The following is a 14,884-nucleotide window of genomic DNA, read 5'->3' as shown; positions in this document are numbered from 1 at the left end:
CGCCCCCGCCCCGCCCCCGCCCCGCCCCCGCGCGCCCCCGGCCCGCCCCCCGCGCTCGTGCCCGCGGATGCGCGGACCCCCGGCGCCCCCGCCCGTGCCTCAGTCTACCTGCGCGGGGCTGGCAGCGAGGGGCGGGGCTCTGAGCGCGGCCCCCCAGACCCCAGCAGCCCGGCAGGCCCCCTCCTCCCCGCTGCACCGGCGTCCACCCCGCCCAGGCGGGCACAGCCCATGGAGCAGCCGGTGGCATCTCGGGATGCCCAGTGCCCCCGTACCCCGGGGACAGGGACGCGGGCAGCCGCCAGTGTGGGTTTGCTGGCTCCAAACGCGCACCGGGAAAACACGATGGAGGGGACACGGGAGACGGGGGACCTGCTCCTCGGGGCTCAGGTCAGCAGGTGGCGGCAGCCCCAGGCCTCGCAGCGCCGGGCCGCAGGTCCCCTGGGCGTCCCCGGCTCCTCTGCTTGCTCAGCCGCTGCCCGCCCTCCCAGCCTCGCGTCCCCCTCAGTCCCCCTCAGTCCTGAGGCCTCTCTCGGTCCAGCTACTGCATGGAGGAACCCCGAGCCTGGGCTTGATTAGATCACGACTGTCCAGGAGCCTCCTGTGTTCCAAGAGGGCCCCAGGCCTCATCGTGGCCCCCGCTGGGGTGCGGGCTGGTCAGCAGAACGGGGTGCAGCCCGGAACTGCCGCCCTCCACACCTCCCTTGACTTTGGAGTGGGTGCGGCTTCGAGTGCCAATGTCCAGATGGGAGAGGCAAGGCGCAGAGAGGTCCGTGACACCCCCCGAAAGGCCTGTCTCAGCTTTGCTCTCTTAGCAGATATTGAGTCCTCTCGGTGCTGGGGGGCCCGGGCATGGCCACAAGAGTGACAGGGAGGTTGATGCCAGTGAATGCTTCACTTCCCCTCTACCTCCAGGAAGCCCACCCTGCTTGGCAGCCAGGCAGGCCCAGCATCAGCCTGACGCAGCCCACGCACCCCAATGTGAGCTACCGTGGAGGACGCCCCCGAGCACACACATTGCTCTTGTTGGGCCTGGAGCTCCTGGGAAAGGGTGGGGTGTGTCTCCAAGACACTGGGGTCTTTCATAAACACCTGCCAGATAAGTGGATGACCTAGCCCCACAGTGAAGAGGACTCCTAGGTCAGTGCTCGTCCCTTGGGGGGCAGGACCAAGGGCCTCAGGGCCACCAGCCACCTTTGTCTGTGCAAGGATAGGGACAGCGGTGCTCACAAAGGAGAAGTGCCCGAGCCGGTCTCAGGAAGGGGGGGACAATGCCAGGCTTTCTGATGACAAGCCAGCCCGGGCACTGAGGGCTTCACTCCCCGCTCCCCTTACCCAGCTCCAGCAGGGTCTCCACCCCGTGGGTGGAGGGAGGAGGCTTGACTTTATTCTGTGCTGATTCCTGTGCTAAGCTCCTGGGGACACTAATCTGGAGGTGCTCCACTGGGGTTCGCATCCAGACTGCTGGCCGGCATCTGGACCGTCTGGACAGGTGTCTCCTGGGCAGTCCTCGGGCACAAAAACTGGCCCCCTGCACCACAGCCTCAGAGCGAGGGTGGCAGGTGATGACACGACAGGGCCGAGGCTACTGCGATGGAGGCGCTGGTCACTGCTACTGGGGGGAAGGGGACTGGCCAGGCCTCAGAGGGGACCCCGGAACCTGATCCCTACCACAGCGGGCTCAGCCAAGGCCTCACCTCTGTGCCCCCACCCCACACTGAGGCTCAGAGAGACAGGAGCCTGGGGATAGGTCTTGGGAGGGGCGGGTCCCACAGGCTGGCCCTTCCAGCTGGTCAGTCAGGCTTGGGGCACACGAACGGGAGCCCCTCCGGGCCACAGAGCCCTGAGGCCAACCAGCAAGGCAGGCCCCCACCCCCACCCCAAGCTGCAGCCTTCCTGGGATCTGAAATGGGGAGGCTGCGGTCCTTAGGCCCAAGTCGGGGAGGGGGCTCGGGTGCTACCGACCGGCCCTCCCACCCGGAGTCGTGGCCCTCGTGCTGCCCGCGCTGGTCCTCCGCTCCCCCCGCCCCCCACCCCCAGGGACCTGACGTCCTGGGAAGGAGGAGCCCAGCTGTCCCCGGCCGTCCCCGCAGCCCCCAGCAGACAGGGCTTTGAGGAAAGAGCTCAGAGGAACGCCTCCAGGCGGAGGGGCCACCTCGTCCCCACGCAGCTCTGGGCAACAGCCCTGTCCCTCCCCTGGGACAGGGCCCGGAAGGCCTGTCCGCCAGCTCCCAGGAAAGACCTTGGCCGTCCCCCGGGGTTCCAGACGGGGCGCAGGGCACCCCGTTCGGGGAGGTGGGGAAGCAAGCAGCTCAAGGCTGCTTCCCGCCGAGGCTCCCCGAGGATGAGGCTGGCATGAGGAGCATGTGTGGACAGCACAGCTGGAGGGAGATGGGGCGGGAGAGGGGTGCGAGGGACCCCGCCGCAGCCAGGCTCCTGGGGGTGATGGGGGGAGCCCCTGCGTCCACATCTTAGGTGGGGAAAAGGCGACGCCCGCAGCGACGCAGCCCTTGGGTCCCGCTCAGGCAGGGGCACTAGCTGGGAGAGGCTTGCGGGACCAGCCTTGCAGGACGCAGGGGGAAGCCAGGAGCAAAGGAACAAGCGCATCGGGGCCCCTCTCCAGCCCGTGGATCTCTGGAATCTGATACTTGCTGAGACTCCCCTAGTCCAGAACCCAGTCAATCCTCCCGGCTGCCCCGCCTGCCTCTCCTCTCCCCAACGGCTGATTTCCCACTCAGGAATCCGATCACTTCTGTGCTTGAAGGGTCCCAGGTGCTCTCCCGGGCACCAGGCTTCAGCCCTGCGCTGTCCTCCCCTCCACCACCCCTCTGCTCTCACCTCCAGTCACACAAGCCGTCCTTCTGTTCCCGGAATGTGCTGTGAGCCACACATACCACAGGGCCTTTGCACATGCTGTTCCTTCTGCCTAGAACTGTGTCCTCCTCACCTGGGTCTCTCATCCTCCAGATCACAGCCCCTGGGTCATTCCCTCACAGAGACCCTCCTGGATTTCCTGGTGTCCCTAAGTTGCAGGACTCTCCCCCTTTCAGAGTTGTCATCACATGCCGAGCAGTGATTTGATTCATGTCCCTTGACTATCAACTGCATGAGGACAGATCTGTCCCGGTCACCGCTGCATCCTTGGTATCCACCTGGCCGAGGTCCTGGCAGGTGAGGGGAGCCCAATGCAGGCACAGAGCGGATATCAGGATGGGGGAGCGGCGGGTGGACCAGTGAAGGGAATGGATAACAGATGGACGGCGGATGCGTGGAGAGACAGAGGGACGGACGGGCGCCTCTGTCTCTGCGTCCCACACGGTGGCAGAGTCCCCTCTGGCTCTGCCTTTTTTGAAAGCTGCCCCCCCCAGTTACAGACCAGAGTGGCTGTGGCTCCCCAGACTCTCTGGGCTCCCCCAGGGCTGGGGACGGGGCCTGCTGGCTGCAGAGAGAGCCAGACGGCAGGCGGGACGTGGGGGGGACGCGGAGGGGGCCCCTGGGAAGGCCTCTGGGAGGGTCAGAGATGGGGTCTCTGGAGGGAGAGCCCAGAAATCACATGAGGGAAGGTCTGGAGCATGGGCTCTGAGGGTGACAGGAGGGGACACCTGAGAAGTCGGGCCACATTCAGGTAAGTCGGGAGCAGTGAGGAGGAGGAAACGGAGCGTCTTGCACGAGAGGCTTGCAGCGTGTCGGAGATACACCACGGTGTTTCCAGGCACGGGGGGGTGTCTAAGAGGAGGGGGTGCATTCCTGGGGGTGGTGGAGGCGTCCGGATGATGTCCGGGTTCTGGGGGAGCCCCCCCCAGGGACATACAGGCCCCCATCCCTGCGCTCCATTCCCCACACCCTACAGCCCCGGGGAAGGGGGGGTGATACCTGTGCCTTGACCTCCCAACCCCAGGGCCCCCCAGCATCAGGTGGGCTGGCTTCCTCACGGTCCTTCCCACGTGGGATTACAAACAGATCCCAGACGTCCAGTCCAGGGTGACAGCCGGGAGGGCAGGGCCCTCAGGACCACCCCCACCAGGGCCTGGCACTGCCTGAGCCCTGAGACCCCCCACTTCACCACCCATGGGTGTCCTGGCCCGAGGGCCCAAAGCACCTCAGTTGTTCCCCATAAAAGACAACTGTGCACTGATATTTCAGGTGGGAAAACCGAACTGGTCAAGCACAGGAATCCATCTCTGCAGGGAGGTGAGCTGAGGTCCCCCCCGGGCAAAGAGACAGAATCTCCTGAGCCACGCGGGGACCCTGGCCAAGGCTCGGAGAGAGACGGCTGCGTTTCCGTAGTATATTTTCTTTAAAGGTGAGAGAAGGTTCTGTCTTTGGTATGGACGGCCTCACCCCAGGCAGAGAGAGGGTGGAGGCAGGCAGGGGTCAGCGGGACGAAGGGGTCTTGGGCCCCCATCTCTTGGCCTCGCTGACCCAGCCCAGGGCCAGCTGAAGAAGGGAGATCCAGAGGCCCAACCGGAGGAAGGAGAGACAGCGGCGGTTCTAGCCTGACCAGAGTTTGGAGAGAGGCTGAGGAGCCCTAAGGCCACGACGGGGGCATCTGCGCAGCAGGACGAGAGCCAAGAACCATCACCTGGGGAAGAAAGGGACGGAGACGTCAGCGGTGGGCTGTGCAGCAGCCACAGCAGGAGCGGGGACCTGGGCTCAGGGGGCTCCCCGGGTTACGGGGCCCAGCGAGGGTCCTCGGGCCGAGGGGCCAGGCTGAGGTCTCAGCTCCACACGTTCTTGCAGTGCGACCTGGGGCAGTGTCTTCCCCTCTGTGCTGTTCCTCCTCCTGCAAAATGAAGATGCTCAGAACCACCTGGGGCTCAGGAAGCTTCGGGGGGTGCTGAGCACCGTGCTACCGTACTAGCACCGCCATCGGCATTGCTTCCCAGGTCACAAACCCCTTTGGGGACAGAAGGGAAGCATGTCTTACCCCGACGCGTGCAATCACACAGCCCAGCGGCACTGCAGACCATTCCAGGGCTGCCACGGGCCAGGAGAGCAGCCAACCTGGCCACAAACTCCTCTGCTGAGCCTTGGGGAAGCTCCACAGGCCCCCCTTGCAGCCCCTCCCTCCACAGCTGAGCCCCCAGCTCCTGGCTTCCCAAACCCCAGGTCCCACGACTCCCGCTCCCCAAGACAGTTCATGCACCCCTGCTCCGCCTCATCTTCTCCGCCTAAACCACCTCCCACCTCCCCCAGAGGCCGCAGTCTCTCACCAACAAGGTGCTGGAATCACCCAGACCTGCCTACTCCTCCTCAGCTCAAAACTCTCCCACGGCTCCCCAGCAACAAAAGCAAAAAGCCGAGGTGCCCCTCTCATGTCCCCCAACGTCTTCTCGAACATCCACACTAGCCCCTCCTCCAGCGCAGCTCCACCTCCTCCCGAGATTTCTTATCAGCAGTTCAACACGGAGTCACCACCTCAGCAACTCCACCGGCAGGTACAGACCCAGGAGCAAGGAAAACTCACGTCCACACAGAAACCTGGACGTGCATGTTCTGAGTGGCATTATCGTAACAGCCAAAAAGTGGAAACAGCCAGATGCCCATGGGAGTGAACAGGTAAACACGTGTCCACCCACGTGCAGGCACATCACCAGGCCTGAGCAGGAGCGAGGTGCCCTTATGCCCTGCCCCGGGGACCGACCCCAAGCCCACGACGCTCAGAGAGGGAACCAGACGCAGGAGGCCCCCGGGGGTGCGAGTCCACGAGTGTGACACGTCCAGGACGGGCTCATCCATACACGGGGAGGGGTTGGGAAGGCCGGGGGAGGGGAAGGGGGTTGGGGGGCTGAGGGCTGATGGTTAACGGGGACAGGATTTCCTTTTGGGGCAATGGAATGTTCTGGAATTAGGTAGAGGATGATTGTGCATCTCTAAACACGCTAAAAACCACCGAGTGGCACATTTTAAATGGGTGGATTGAGTAGTTTGTGAATTCCTGCTTAATTTTTTAAATGCGAAAGGAACCGGGTGAACGGGTGAACGCTGGGAGCGCGCGGGCCGACCACACACCTGGCTCAGGGCTCACGTTTGACCACCCCGCGCAGATGCAGCTCGCTTTCGGCGGCCACGATGGGCTGCCCGTTCTGCAGGTGGTAGTCGATGAGGTGGCTGATGCTCTCAAAGAGCACATCCTTGGTCCGCACCTGCAGGGCCAGAGGCCTCGGCATCAGCACCGCTGGGAGCTTGTAGGCGAGCCTGCTGACGGGGAATCTGCCTCCCGAGGGCCCGCCCCGAGGGTCTGATGCAGGCTCGAGTCTGAGAACCGCCAGCCCAGAAGCTTCCGGTTCAACCAGAGTCAGACTCAGAATTCCAGAGTTAGATAGGGACACAGGCTCTGAAAGCACAGGATGCGGGGGCCACACTTCCTGCCCAAGTTGAATGGAGGCCCCAAAAAGACATGTCTGCCCCAAACCCTGACACCTGTGGATGCGACTTTATTTGGAAAAAGCGTCTTTGTAGAGGTGACTAAGTGAAGAGTCCTGTGGTGAGCTCCTCCTGGAGGCCCCAAAGCCAGCGACTGGTGCCCTTGTAAGAGCAGGCACAGCAGTGACCAGAGGGGCACGTCAACAGCCCAGGGACACCAAGGGCTGCCTGCACCTCGGGGGCCAGGAGAGCCTGGATGGGGCCCTCTGTGGGAGCCCCAGCAGGAGCCAGCCCTACAGCACCGGCCTCTCCACCCTGCGGCCTCCGGAGCTGGGGAACAACACTCTCCTGACGTTTACACCACTTAGTTGGCCGTCACTCGGCAGGGCAGCCCTAGGAAATCTCGGGGACGCCTAACAGAAAACAATCTGCTGCATCTCGAAACGAGAAAATCTTAGCACCACCACATGCTACAACTGGATGCACCAGAGCCGGTAGCCCGCTGGCCCCGCTGCCGGCTAGTCCCTGGACAAGGCGAGCTCAGTGGACACAAGACATCTGGAGAGCAGGCTTCAAACGCACGTTCCTGGGCCCCGTGGCAAAACCCTCTACTTCTTTGGAACTGGGACAAAGAACTTGAAGTTCTGAAGCTTCTGGAGCTTTAGGAATTGCCAGTCCTGTCCTGTAGATCCCTTAGCAGAGAGGGAATGGGGGTCCAGGGGGTACTGACCTCACAGGCCAGGCCAGAGATTACAGCTCTGAGCCAGACACAAGGGGAACGGAAAGAACAGCCCCCCACCCCAGGCCAGGCCCCCCACCTCACCACTGGACAGTGACCTACACGGAGACGGAGAACATACCAAGCTCCCCGGGGGCGGTTCTGGGGACTCAGCTGGAGGCAGTATAGCACTTGGTAAACTCTGGCAAGACTCTAACACCCCCAAGCTCCTTCCCCTGGGAAATAGCTGTGAACCCCAAGGCCCTTCTTGGACGCTGGGAAACGCTGCATAAACCCTAGAACTCCTTGCAAATTGAAAAATGCTTTGTAAACCCCGAAATGCTTTAGGAGCTGTACAATACCAAAGGTCAAATTGACTCAAAGCAGCGGTCAGGTGCGGGACGATTTCATCTACCACGAGGAGGGGGGGACCCACAGTGAAAGAATCATGCAGTTCAAGGACGGGGTTAAAAACACACAGGCTAAAAAAACAAAAAACAAACAAACAAACCCACACAGAAAAAAAAAAAGCCACAGGCTTCAAAGACATCAAAACAAGGGGAAAGTGTGCATCTAGCAACTTGTAGAGCCTAGAACTCCCCGTAAATTGAAACATGCTTTCTGAGCCTTAAAATACACTAGAAAAGAAAACGTCATATTTATCCAAGGCACCATTATTTGTAGGATGCACACTGATTATAGACAGTGGGGAAAGGGCATCAGATATAGTCCTTTGTAAACCCTGAAAGGCCCTGGAATTGGAAAAGGTTTTGTAACCCGCAAAATGCTGTATTGACTTGGGAACTCCTTTATAGATTCCAAAATTCTTGACAAAGTGGGAAATACTGTGTAATTCTAAGTTACCTAGTAAACGGGACAGAATCCGTCAACAGCCGGCTTTGTAATCCGGGACAGACTTTCCTGAACCTATAGGCGGAGGTGGACGCCCGCTCTGGCCCCGCCCCGCCCGCTCTGGCCACGCCCCTCCCGCTCTGGCCACGCCCCGCCCGCTCTGGCCCCGCCCCGCCCGCTCTGGCCACGCCCCGTCCGCCCTGACCACGCCCCGCCCGCTCTGGCCCCGCCCCTCCGCTCTGGCCACGCCCCCGCCCGCTGCCCCGCCCCTTACCACGCCCTCTGGGTCCACCAGCAGCAGGTGCTTGGGCTGCCCCGCGTGCATGCCCGTGAGGACGTACTGCCCGGGGTTAGTGACGCTGTCGCGCACCAGGAAGTCCCCGTCGGCTCGGAGCAGCTTCTCTGCCGCCCTCCGGCTCATCTGGCCATGGTACCAGGGTTCCTGCCGCAGCTGCTCCTCCGTGGGGGCGATGGGCGCCCGGCGGGTGGGGGGGCTGGGCCACTGATCCTCCACGGGAAGGGGCGCCACCGCCGTGCCCGCCCCCGCAGAGCACTCGTGCAGCTTCAGAGCATCCTCGAAGGGTCCTGCGGGCGAGGACGAGGACAAGCTGGAGTCAGGGGCGGGCAGCTGCCCCCTGGGGGCAGGGCTGGAGGGGGAGGGGTCTGCGCTGGGGACCTCGCACTGAGCCCGCAGGCTCTCACTGGGTGTGTGCTGAGTGTGCACCTGGGGGGTGCTGAGTGGGTGTGTGTGCTGAGTGTGCACTGTGTGGGAGTGTGTGCTGAGTGTGCACCTGGGGGTGCTGAGTGGGTGTGTGTGCTGAGTGTGCACCTGGGGGTGCTGAGTGGGTGTGTGTGCTGAGTGTGCACTGTGTGGGAGTGTGTGCTGAGTGGGTGTGTGCATTGTGTTGAGCAGGTGTGTGCTGAGTGTGCACTGTGTGGGAGCGTTGCTGAGTGGGTGTGTGGTGGTGTGTGTGCTGAGTGTCCACTTGTGGGTGTGTGTGGTGAGTGTGCACTGCGTGCTGTGTGCCTGTGCTCTGCCTGCCTGCTGTGTGGCGCCAACCGTGCACCGCTCTTCTTCACCGCTGTCGGGTCCTGGTAGTTGAGCGGCACATATAGGCGACGACAACGTGCACACACACTTCTTTTTCTTGTCTCGTCCCTGCGGCCTCCTGCCCAGTGTCTGTGGCACCCGTGTCGTGCAGCCCCTGCCACATGCAGCCCCCGCACCAGCCGTGCACGCCTGCCTCCTACAGACCCGGGGGCCCCTGCGGGTCCCCAGGGGCTTCCTGAGGCTCCCACCAGGCGCCAGCATCACCTGGACGTGTCACCCGGACGTGCCGCTCGCCCTCTGTCGGTCTCCTTGCCGTAAGTGGGACGCAGGGCCGCACAGGTCAGGCTCCCCGACGCCCCAGCGACCAGCCCCGAGCAGCTGTCCCCAGGGCCCCTACAGCCCTGCCACCCCCTGCCCCTTGGGAATCCTGTGGTCCAGGTGCAGCTGGACATCCGGCCGCCAGGACCCGGGACCGGGCCTGGCCAAGCCACGTGTCCTCCTCAGCCTGCCACCCACCGGCCCGGGGCGGCCCAGAATTCTCAAGGGAAGCCTGGCCGGGGTCGCTGGGCCATCTGGTCACCCCCAGGGGACGGCCAGCATGAGGGTGGCTATGAGGAGCCAGCGGCAGCTGCCGCAGGGACAGCTCAGGTCGGCTGGCGCTAAGACACTGGGCTGTTGGGCTGGGGGTGCTCTGCAGACTCGGTGAAGCCCGAAATTCCCAGCTGGCTTGGCTGGATCCGGGGTATCTCCCACTAGGGGGTGTCTGAGGTAGGGAAACGACCCCTCACGGGCCAAGACCCCGACGCGCTGGCGGAACAGGACGGCGTGGTTGGATCAGGAGGGTGCCCTGGACGCAAGCCTCCTCCATGAGACAAGCCCAGTGGGAGGGTTAGGGCCCAGGTCCTCCAACCAGGGAGGAGCCAGCTAAAGCCCCTCATCAGACGGGGGGCGGGGGGCCGGCAGGGGGAAGGAGCCCAGTCCCCCAGGAGAGGGGGGAGTCTCATAGAGAAGAGCGCCCTCCCCTTAAACTAGAGAGGAAACTCGCTTACCCCCTAAGAGACTGCAGAGTCCCAGGAAGGGGGGCCCCGGAGCCTCCACCATCAGACCGGGAGTCCCAGAGGAAGCACTCGTCCCCACGCCACCCTCACCAGCTTGCCAAGCCCCAAGGGGCAGCAGGCTGGGCCCCCCCACGTACGCATGTCAAACAGATCCTTCTTGGGGCTGTCCTCTGCCTGCGGGGGCTCCGGGGCATCCAGGCCCTGCGTGTTGACGTACAGGTGGTCCTCGTAGTCTCTGGGGCCCCTGGCGTCGGCCTGCACGTAGCCGTCCCCCGGTGGGCCTGCGAACACAGGAGAGCAGCGGGGTCAGCGGGGGCCACCCACGCCCGGCGCCCCCGGGAGAGACGCCGTGCAGCACCCTCTGGCTGACCACCCCGCCGTGTCCCCAGGGGCTGCGGGGCAGCTGGGCGCCACATCAGCGGGGCTGCTGCCCCCAGGCAGCCCGGCGGCAGGAATCCCTACGTGAGTGTGAAACGCCCACGTCTGAAAAATAACAATGACACTGCTCCGCCCGTAACTGTGTCATCCACGTCACCCACGTGACGCATGGTCACTCGTTTCTGTTCTATTTTAGGAGTTCCTTCCTGTTCTCTTGAACGTTAATTGTGAGCGTGTGAAGCATTTCCGTGCTTCAAAAGCCTCCCCCGCAGGAAAAGTCATCCCTGGAGGGATTTGTCCCTCGGGTCCACTCAGCACCCCAGCTTCTGCGGGGTCCCGACCGGGCCACCTGTGCCCGGTTCCCCGGCGCTCCCCGCGGCGTCCGAGCAGGTGCCGGGTGTCTGCGGGGCTGAGAGGTGAGACGTGGCCCCACGAGGACATTAGCTCCCGTTTCCCTTATTTTGAGCAAGGCTGAGCCTCTTTGCAAGGTTCAAAGTTAACTCGTGTGTGTTTTTCCAGAACCGTCTGTGGATCTCTGAACGTCACCACTTGTAGTCCCGGCACAGAAGCGATGATTCCAATACACAGTTTGCAATGTCCCTGCTATGCCCACCTCGTCCTTCCCCGTGGACTTGGGAGCTCACAGGCCGGCTCCACCTGCCGTCCATGGACACGGGCACGTGAGCGGACCTCTCGTGCCCAGTCCCGTGCTCTGTGACACGGGGAGAATCGGAGCTGCCCCTTTACAAGCAGGGGCATTAAGCCTGCAGGACGGTATCCGGCAGGGGTTCTGGCTCAACAGGAGTGTCAGCCTGGGCCCACCCGGAGGATGGCCAGTCCCCCAGCCTTTCGGGGCCGGGGCCGCGTAACAGGGACGAACCCCGGGCGGCAGGCGTCCAGACGGAGAATCCCAGGCCGTGGGAGCTGGGGTGGGAGCGTGTCGCCGGCGTCGTTGGCTAGAGCGGGGAAGAGCAGTTCGCAGAGGCTCGGGCCGGGAGATGCTGGGGAGCCCCGGGACTCAGGAGTGACACGGGGCCGTGGGCCCGGCACCAGGGCCCCGGTGGCTGCCCAGTGACAGAAGGGCTCTTTAACCACGGCGCTGGGAGTCAGGGAGGGTTCTGACGCGTGGCAGCGAAATGCCCAGATGATTCGGGAAGATCGAAAATAGCAGCAAACGCAGCGCAGGTGTTGGAGAGGCTGGAGGGAACAGGCGGCCGCAGCAGGCGGGTGGGCGAGGCGCCTGGCACGGCCACCTGGGAGGGCGGCCTCGGCTCGCTCAGCACGGAGGCTCTGAGCCCATCAAGAGTGGCGGGGGGCGGGGGGGGGGGCGGGGGAGGTGAGGTCCCAGAGGGGAGCCGGGCCCAAGGCGGATTCTAGCCTCGTGTCGTTTTGAATGATGAGTCACAGGATAAAATGCTCACGGGCTGAAAACGGAATCATTTTGTTAAAAAACACCTAACGGGAGGGCAACTGCACGCTTTCTCCGGGCCCCGGTGCGGGGTCGGCCGTGTGGCGAACGCACGGTGGGAGTGTGCACACGATGCACCATCTGCAGGAGCGAGCCGGACGATGTACGCACTGAATTGGCTTGACTACACATGGAAAAATCTGGAAAAGTAACGCACGCTAGCAACGACGACAGTGGTGGCCCGACCGGACGTGGACGGGCAGACGGGACTTGTCGCTGAACGCCTTCCTATGCGCTGGCATTTTGAACCACGGGAATGCAGTATCGCTCCCCCCAAAACGCAAAGCAACGAGTCTGGAGCCTGGGGAGCAAGCACCGGGTCACGGGTGGAAGAGGAGGGGCCCACAGCTGAGCCCCCGGGGCACCTACCAGCACCTGACGGGCCCAGGTCCCATGGCAGGCTGCGGGCGTCCCGTCCAGCAGGAGCTGCCCCCTGAAACAGAGAGCGGGGGTCCTCCTGCAGGTGCAAGCCCCCTGCCCAGCCCGGCGCCCCGCCCCCCGCAGGGCTGGAGACAAAAGTCAGACGCGAAGGGCAGCTCCAAGGCCTCTCAACGCTGCCCAGCCCCTGGCTCTGCAACTGCCCTCGTCTGTCCATCTGTCCACTCGCCTCCGCTGCAGCCTCAGCTGCCCGCTCGGCTCCTGCCACACGCTGTTCCCTCCGCTGGGGTGCCCTTCCCTGCACTGCTCGCCCAGGCAACTCCTATTCACCCGCCGGAGCCCAGCCCAGACACTGCTTTCCCGGCCACAGGGTCAGTCTCCCCGTTGTGGACTCTTGAGACCACCCCTGGGAGCTCAGCTCACAGCCCCGATTAAACCTCTGACACAATCACCCGAGCGTCTGGAGCGGGGAGTCGTGACCGCGGATCGGCCGTGGAGCCAGACGCATCTGTGCGATTTGGGGAAGGAAGTGGGGGAGGCAGGGACCCTCCATTAGGATCACGGGGAAGGGAGCAGAAGAAGCTGGGGGCCCAAGGACCACCCTGGCAGACCCCGCCCCCAGGGGGCCCACGGGGCTGACCTGGCCGAGGGCCCCGAGGGCACCGGGCTGAGCCAGGGCGAGCCTGGAGTCCACCAGCCCGCCCGGGGGTGGCTCCTTCCCCGGGATGCTGTTGTAGTAATTGTGGTCCGCTTCGTCCTCGTCGCCCCAGGCCGACTCCTCGGGCCTGGTGAGCCTGCACACACACACAAGCACAGGAGGCTCCGTGCTCAGGGCCGGGAGGGAGGGTTGGGGGGGCCAAGGGCCTGTGGCCTGAGCCTTGCACAGGGGAGCGGGACGAGCCGGGCTGGGGGCCCCGGCCAGGAGGCGGGTGTGCAGGTGGCACGGGATGGGCAGGCGGCTGCCGGGCAGAGCGGAGGGGACTCGGGGCCCCGGCTCTCTCTGCAAACCCTTCCTGTGCCTTGTCACGCACGTGTGAATTCCTAACACTCCATACGGGGTCTCCTTCTGCCCGCTGAGGTACGACCCGGCCCCTGCCCTGCAGCTGCAGGTGCTTTCTACGCTTTTCAGCCACAGAACTTTGAAACGATTCAGAGAACGTCCAGAGAACGATGTCTGGTGACGCGGAAAAGTGACATGAAATTTGAGATTTAGCGTCTATAAATAAAGGCTGGCTGGCCTGGGGCCCACCGAGCGCTAGCAGCCCCCACGGCTGCTCTTGCCACGCGGCCGAGACAGGTGGTCTGGCCCACGACGCCGAAAACATTGACTGTGGGCCCTTCACAGACACGCTGGCCACCCCCGTGCAGACTGGAGATGACAGCCGCCGCGACGGGCCCTGGATCCTCGCCTCAGCCGGGCGGGGGGAGGGCGGGGGGGGCAGTTAGGGTTCGGGTTTTCATCTGGGTTAACAGGTGTGGGAACAGGACGGTGGCTGAGAGCCAGGGCGGAGGTGAGCGCGGGGAGCGGGGGGCGGGGGGGCTGGTACCTCTCCGGGGGCACCGCCACCCTGGGCGGGCTGTGCAGGTACTGCTTGAAGCGCAGCTCGAAGGCCTGGCCCACGGTGCTGATGATGCTCTGGGCGAGGCCCTCGCAGCACTCCAGGATGTGGCAGGCTGCGGACGGCGGTCACGCGGCATTGGTGTGGCCGTGCCGGCTGGCACACCCTGCCCGGCCCGCCCCGCCCACCCTCACCTCTCTGGTTGATGGGATCCTTGGCTACGTAGGCCACATAGTCCGTCATGTCCTGGGGAGAGAGGACGGGTGACAGGGGTCAGTCAGACCCCCTCCGCCAGCCTGCCCGGGCTGCGGGCCTCCTCGCCTAGCTCCGCGGGAGCAGAGGGTCTCAAGGCTGCAGGGGACACAGGGAACCAGAAGTCCACCCCCCCGGCCCCAGCCTTACCGTGTCGCCGCCTGACGCGAAGGAGATGGACTGCATGTGGTGGTTGGCAATGATCTGGCCAGAGAGAGACACGCGCAGTCACGGGGCCGGGCTCGACTGTTCACTAGGCCGGGGCCGCAGGGAGGGCCCAGGGAGGACGGGGTGGGCAGTGGGCACCGGGGACCAGGAGGGCGCCGGGGCGGGGAGCCCCCTCCCGGGCCGAGTGCGGAGGCCGCAGCCAGCCTCACACATGCACACTCCCAAGGCCCGGACACACACACACAGGGTCTCACACTCAGACTCACCCTCCCACACACAGGGCCTCCCACATTGAATGCCCAGAGACACAATAGGTCCCACCGACCCTCAGACACTCGAGCCCGTCTTCACACCCTGGCACATCACGCTTCGGCCCTCATGTCCACTCACACGGACACTGAGGTGTGGCACACTCACCTGGCACACCCAGTGCAGCCATGCAGGGGTGAGACCTGCCAGAGGCCCCAGTCTGCACACCGCCCCGTGTGCTCGTTTGCATGCTCATTTATATTCATTTGCTCACTTGCATGCTCATTTATTCACTTGCTCATTTGCATGCTCATTTATTCACTTGCTCATTTGCATTTGTGCGCTCACACACATATTCACTCATTGCAGGCTTGCTTGGTGTGCACATTT

At 63.9% G+C, this 14,884-nt stretch overlaps 1 protein-coding gene across 5 annotated transcripts in view; it reads right to left on the bottom strand.

The window, feature by feature from the left end:
* Nucleotides 1–4,271: 4,271 nt before the first annotated feature.
* The window catches only part of SHC2 (SHC adaptor protein 2), a 21,980-nt gene continuing 11,367 nt past the window's right edge, over nt 4,272–14,884 (bottom strand). The window contains exons 5-15 of one of the 5 annotated variants that reach the window (XR_013358472.1): nt 14,228–14,281; nt 14,020–14,071; nt 13,814–13,940; nt 12,907–13,060; nt 12,258–12,321; nt 11,876–12,028; nt 10,180–10,323; nt 8,208–8,518; nt 6,010–6,143; nt 4,672–4,780; nt 4,272–4,579 (exon numbers count right to left, since the gene is read on the bottom strand). Coding sequence is in view for 4 of the 5 variants with exons in the window: in XM_077860803.1 (XP_077716929.1) it covers nt 6,015–6,143; nt 8,208–8,518; nt 10,180–10,323; nt 11,876–12,028; nt 12,258–12,321; nt 12,907–13,060; nt 13,814–13,940; nt 14,020–14,071; nt 14,228–14,281 (1,188 nt within the window). In the remaining variant the exon portion in view is untranslated. Of the gene's footprint in view, nt 4,781–6,009; nt 6,144–8,207; nt 8,519–10,179; nt 10,324–11,875; nt 12,029–12,257; nt 12,322–12,906; nt 13,061–13,813; nt 13,941–14,019; nt 14,072–14,227; nt 14,282–14,884 lie in introns of all 5 variants that reach the window. The other 4 variants (XM_077860803.1, XM_077860804.1, XM_077860805.1 and 1 more) reach the window with 4 other exon arrangements.

This window comes from Canis aureus, chromosome 19 (assembly GCF_053574225.1).
Source record: "Canis aureus isolate CA01 chromosome 19, VMU_Caureus_v.1.0, whole genome shotgun sequence".
NCBI lineage: Eukaryota > Metazoa > Chordata > Mammalia > Carnivora > Canidae > Canis > Canis aureus.
The sequence above is the reverse complement of the archived record's forward strand: the minus strand, read 5'-3'. Positions and strand labels throughout refer to the sequence as shown.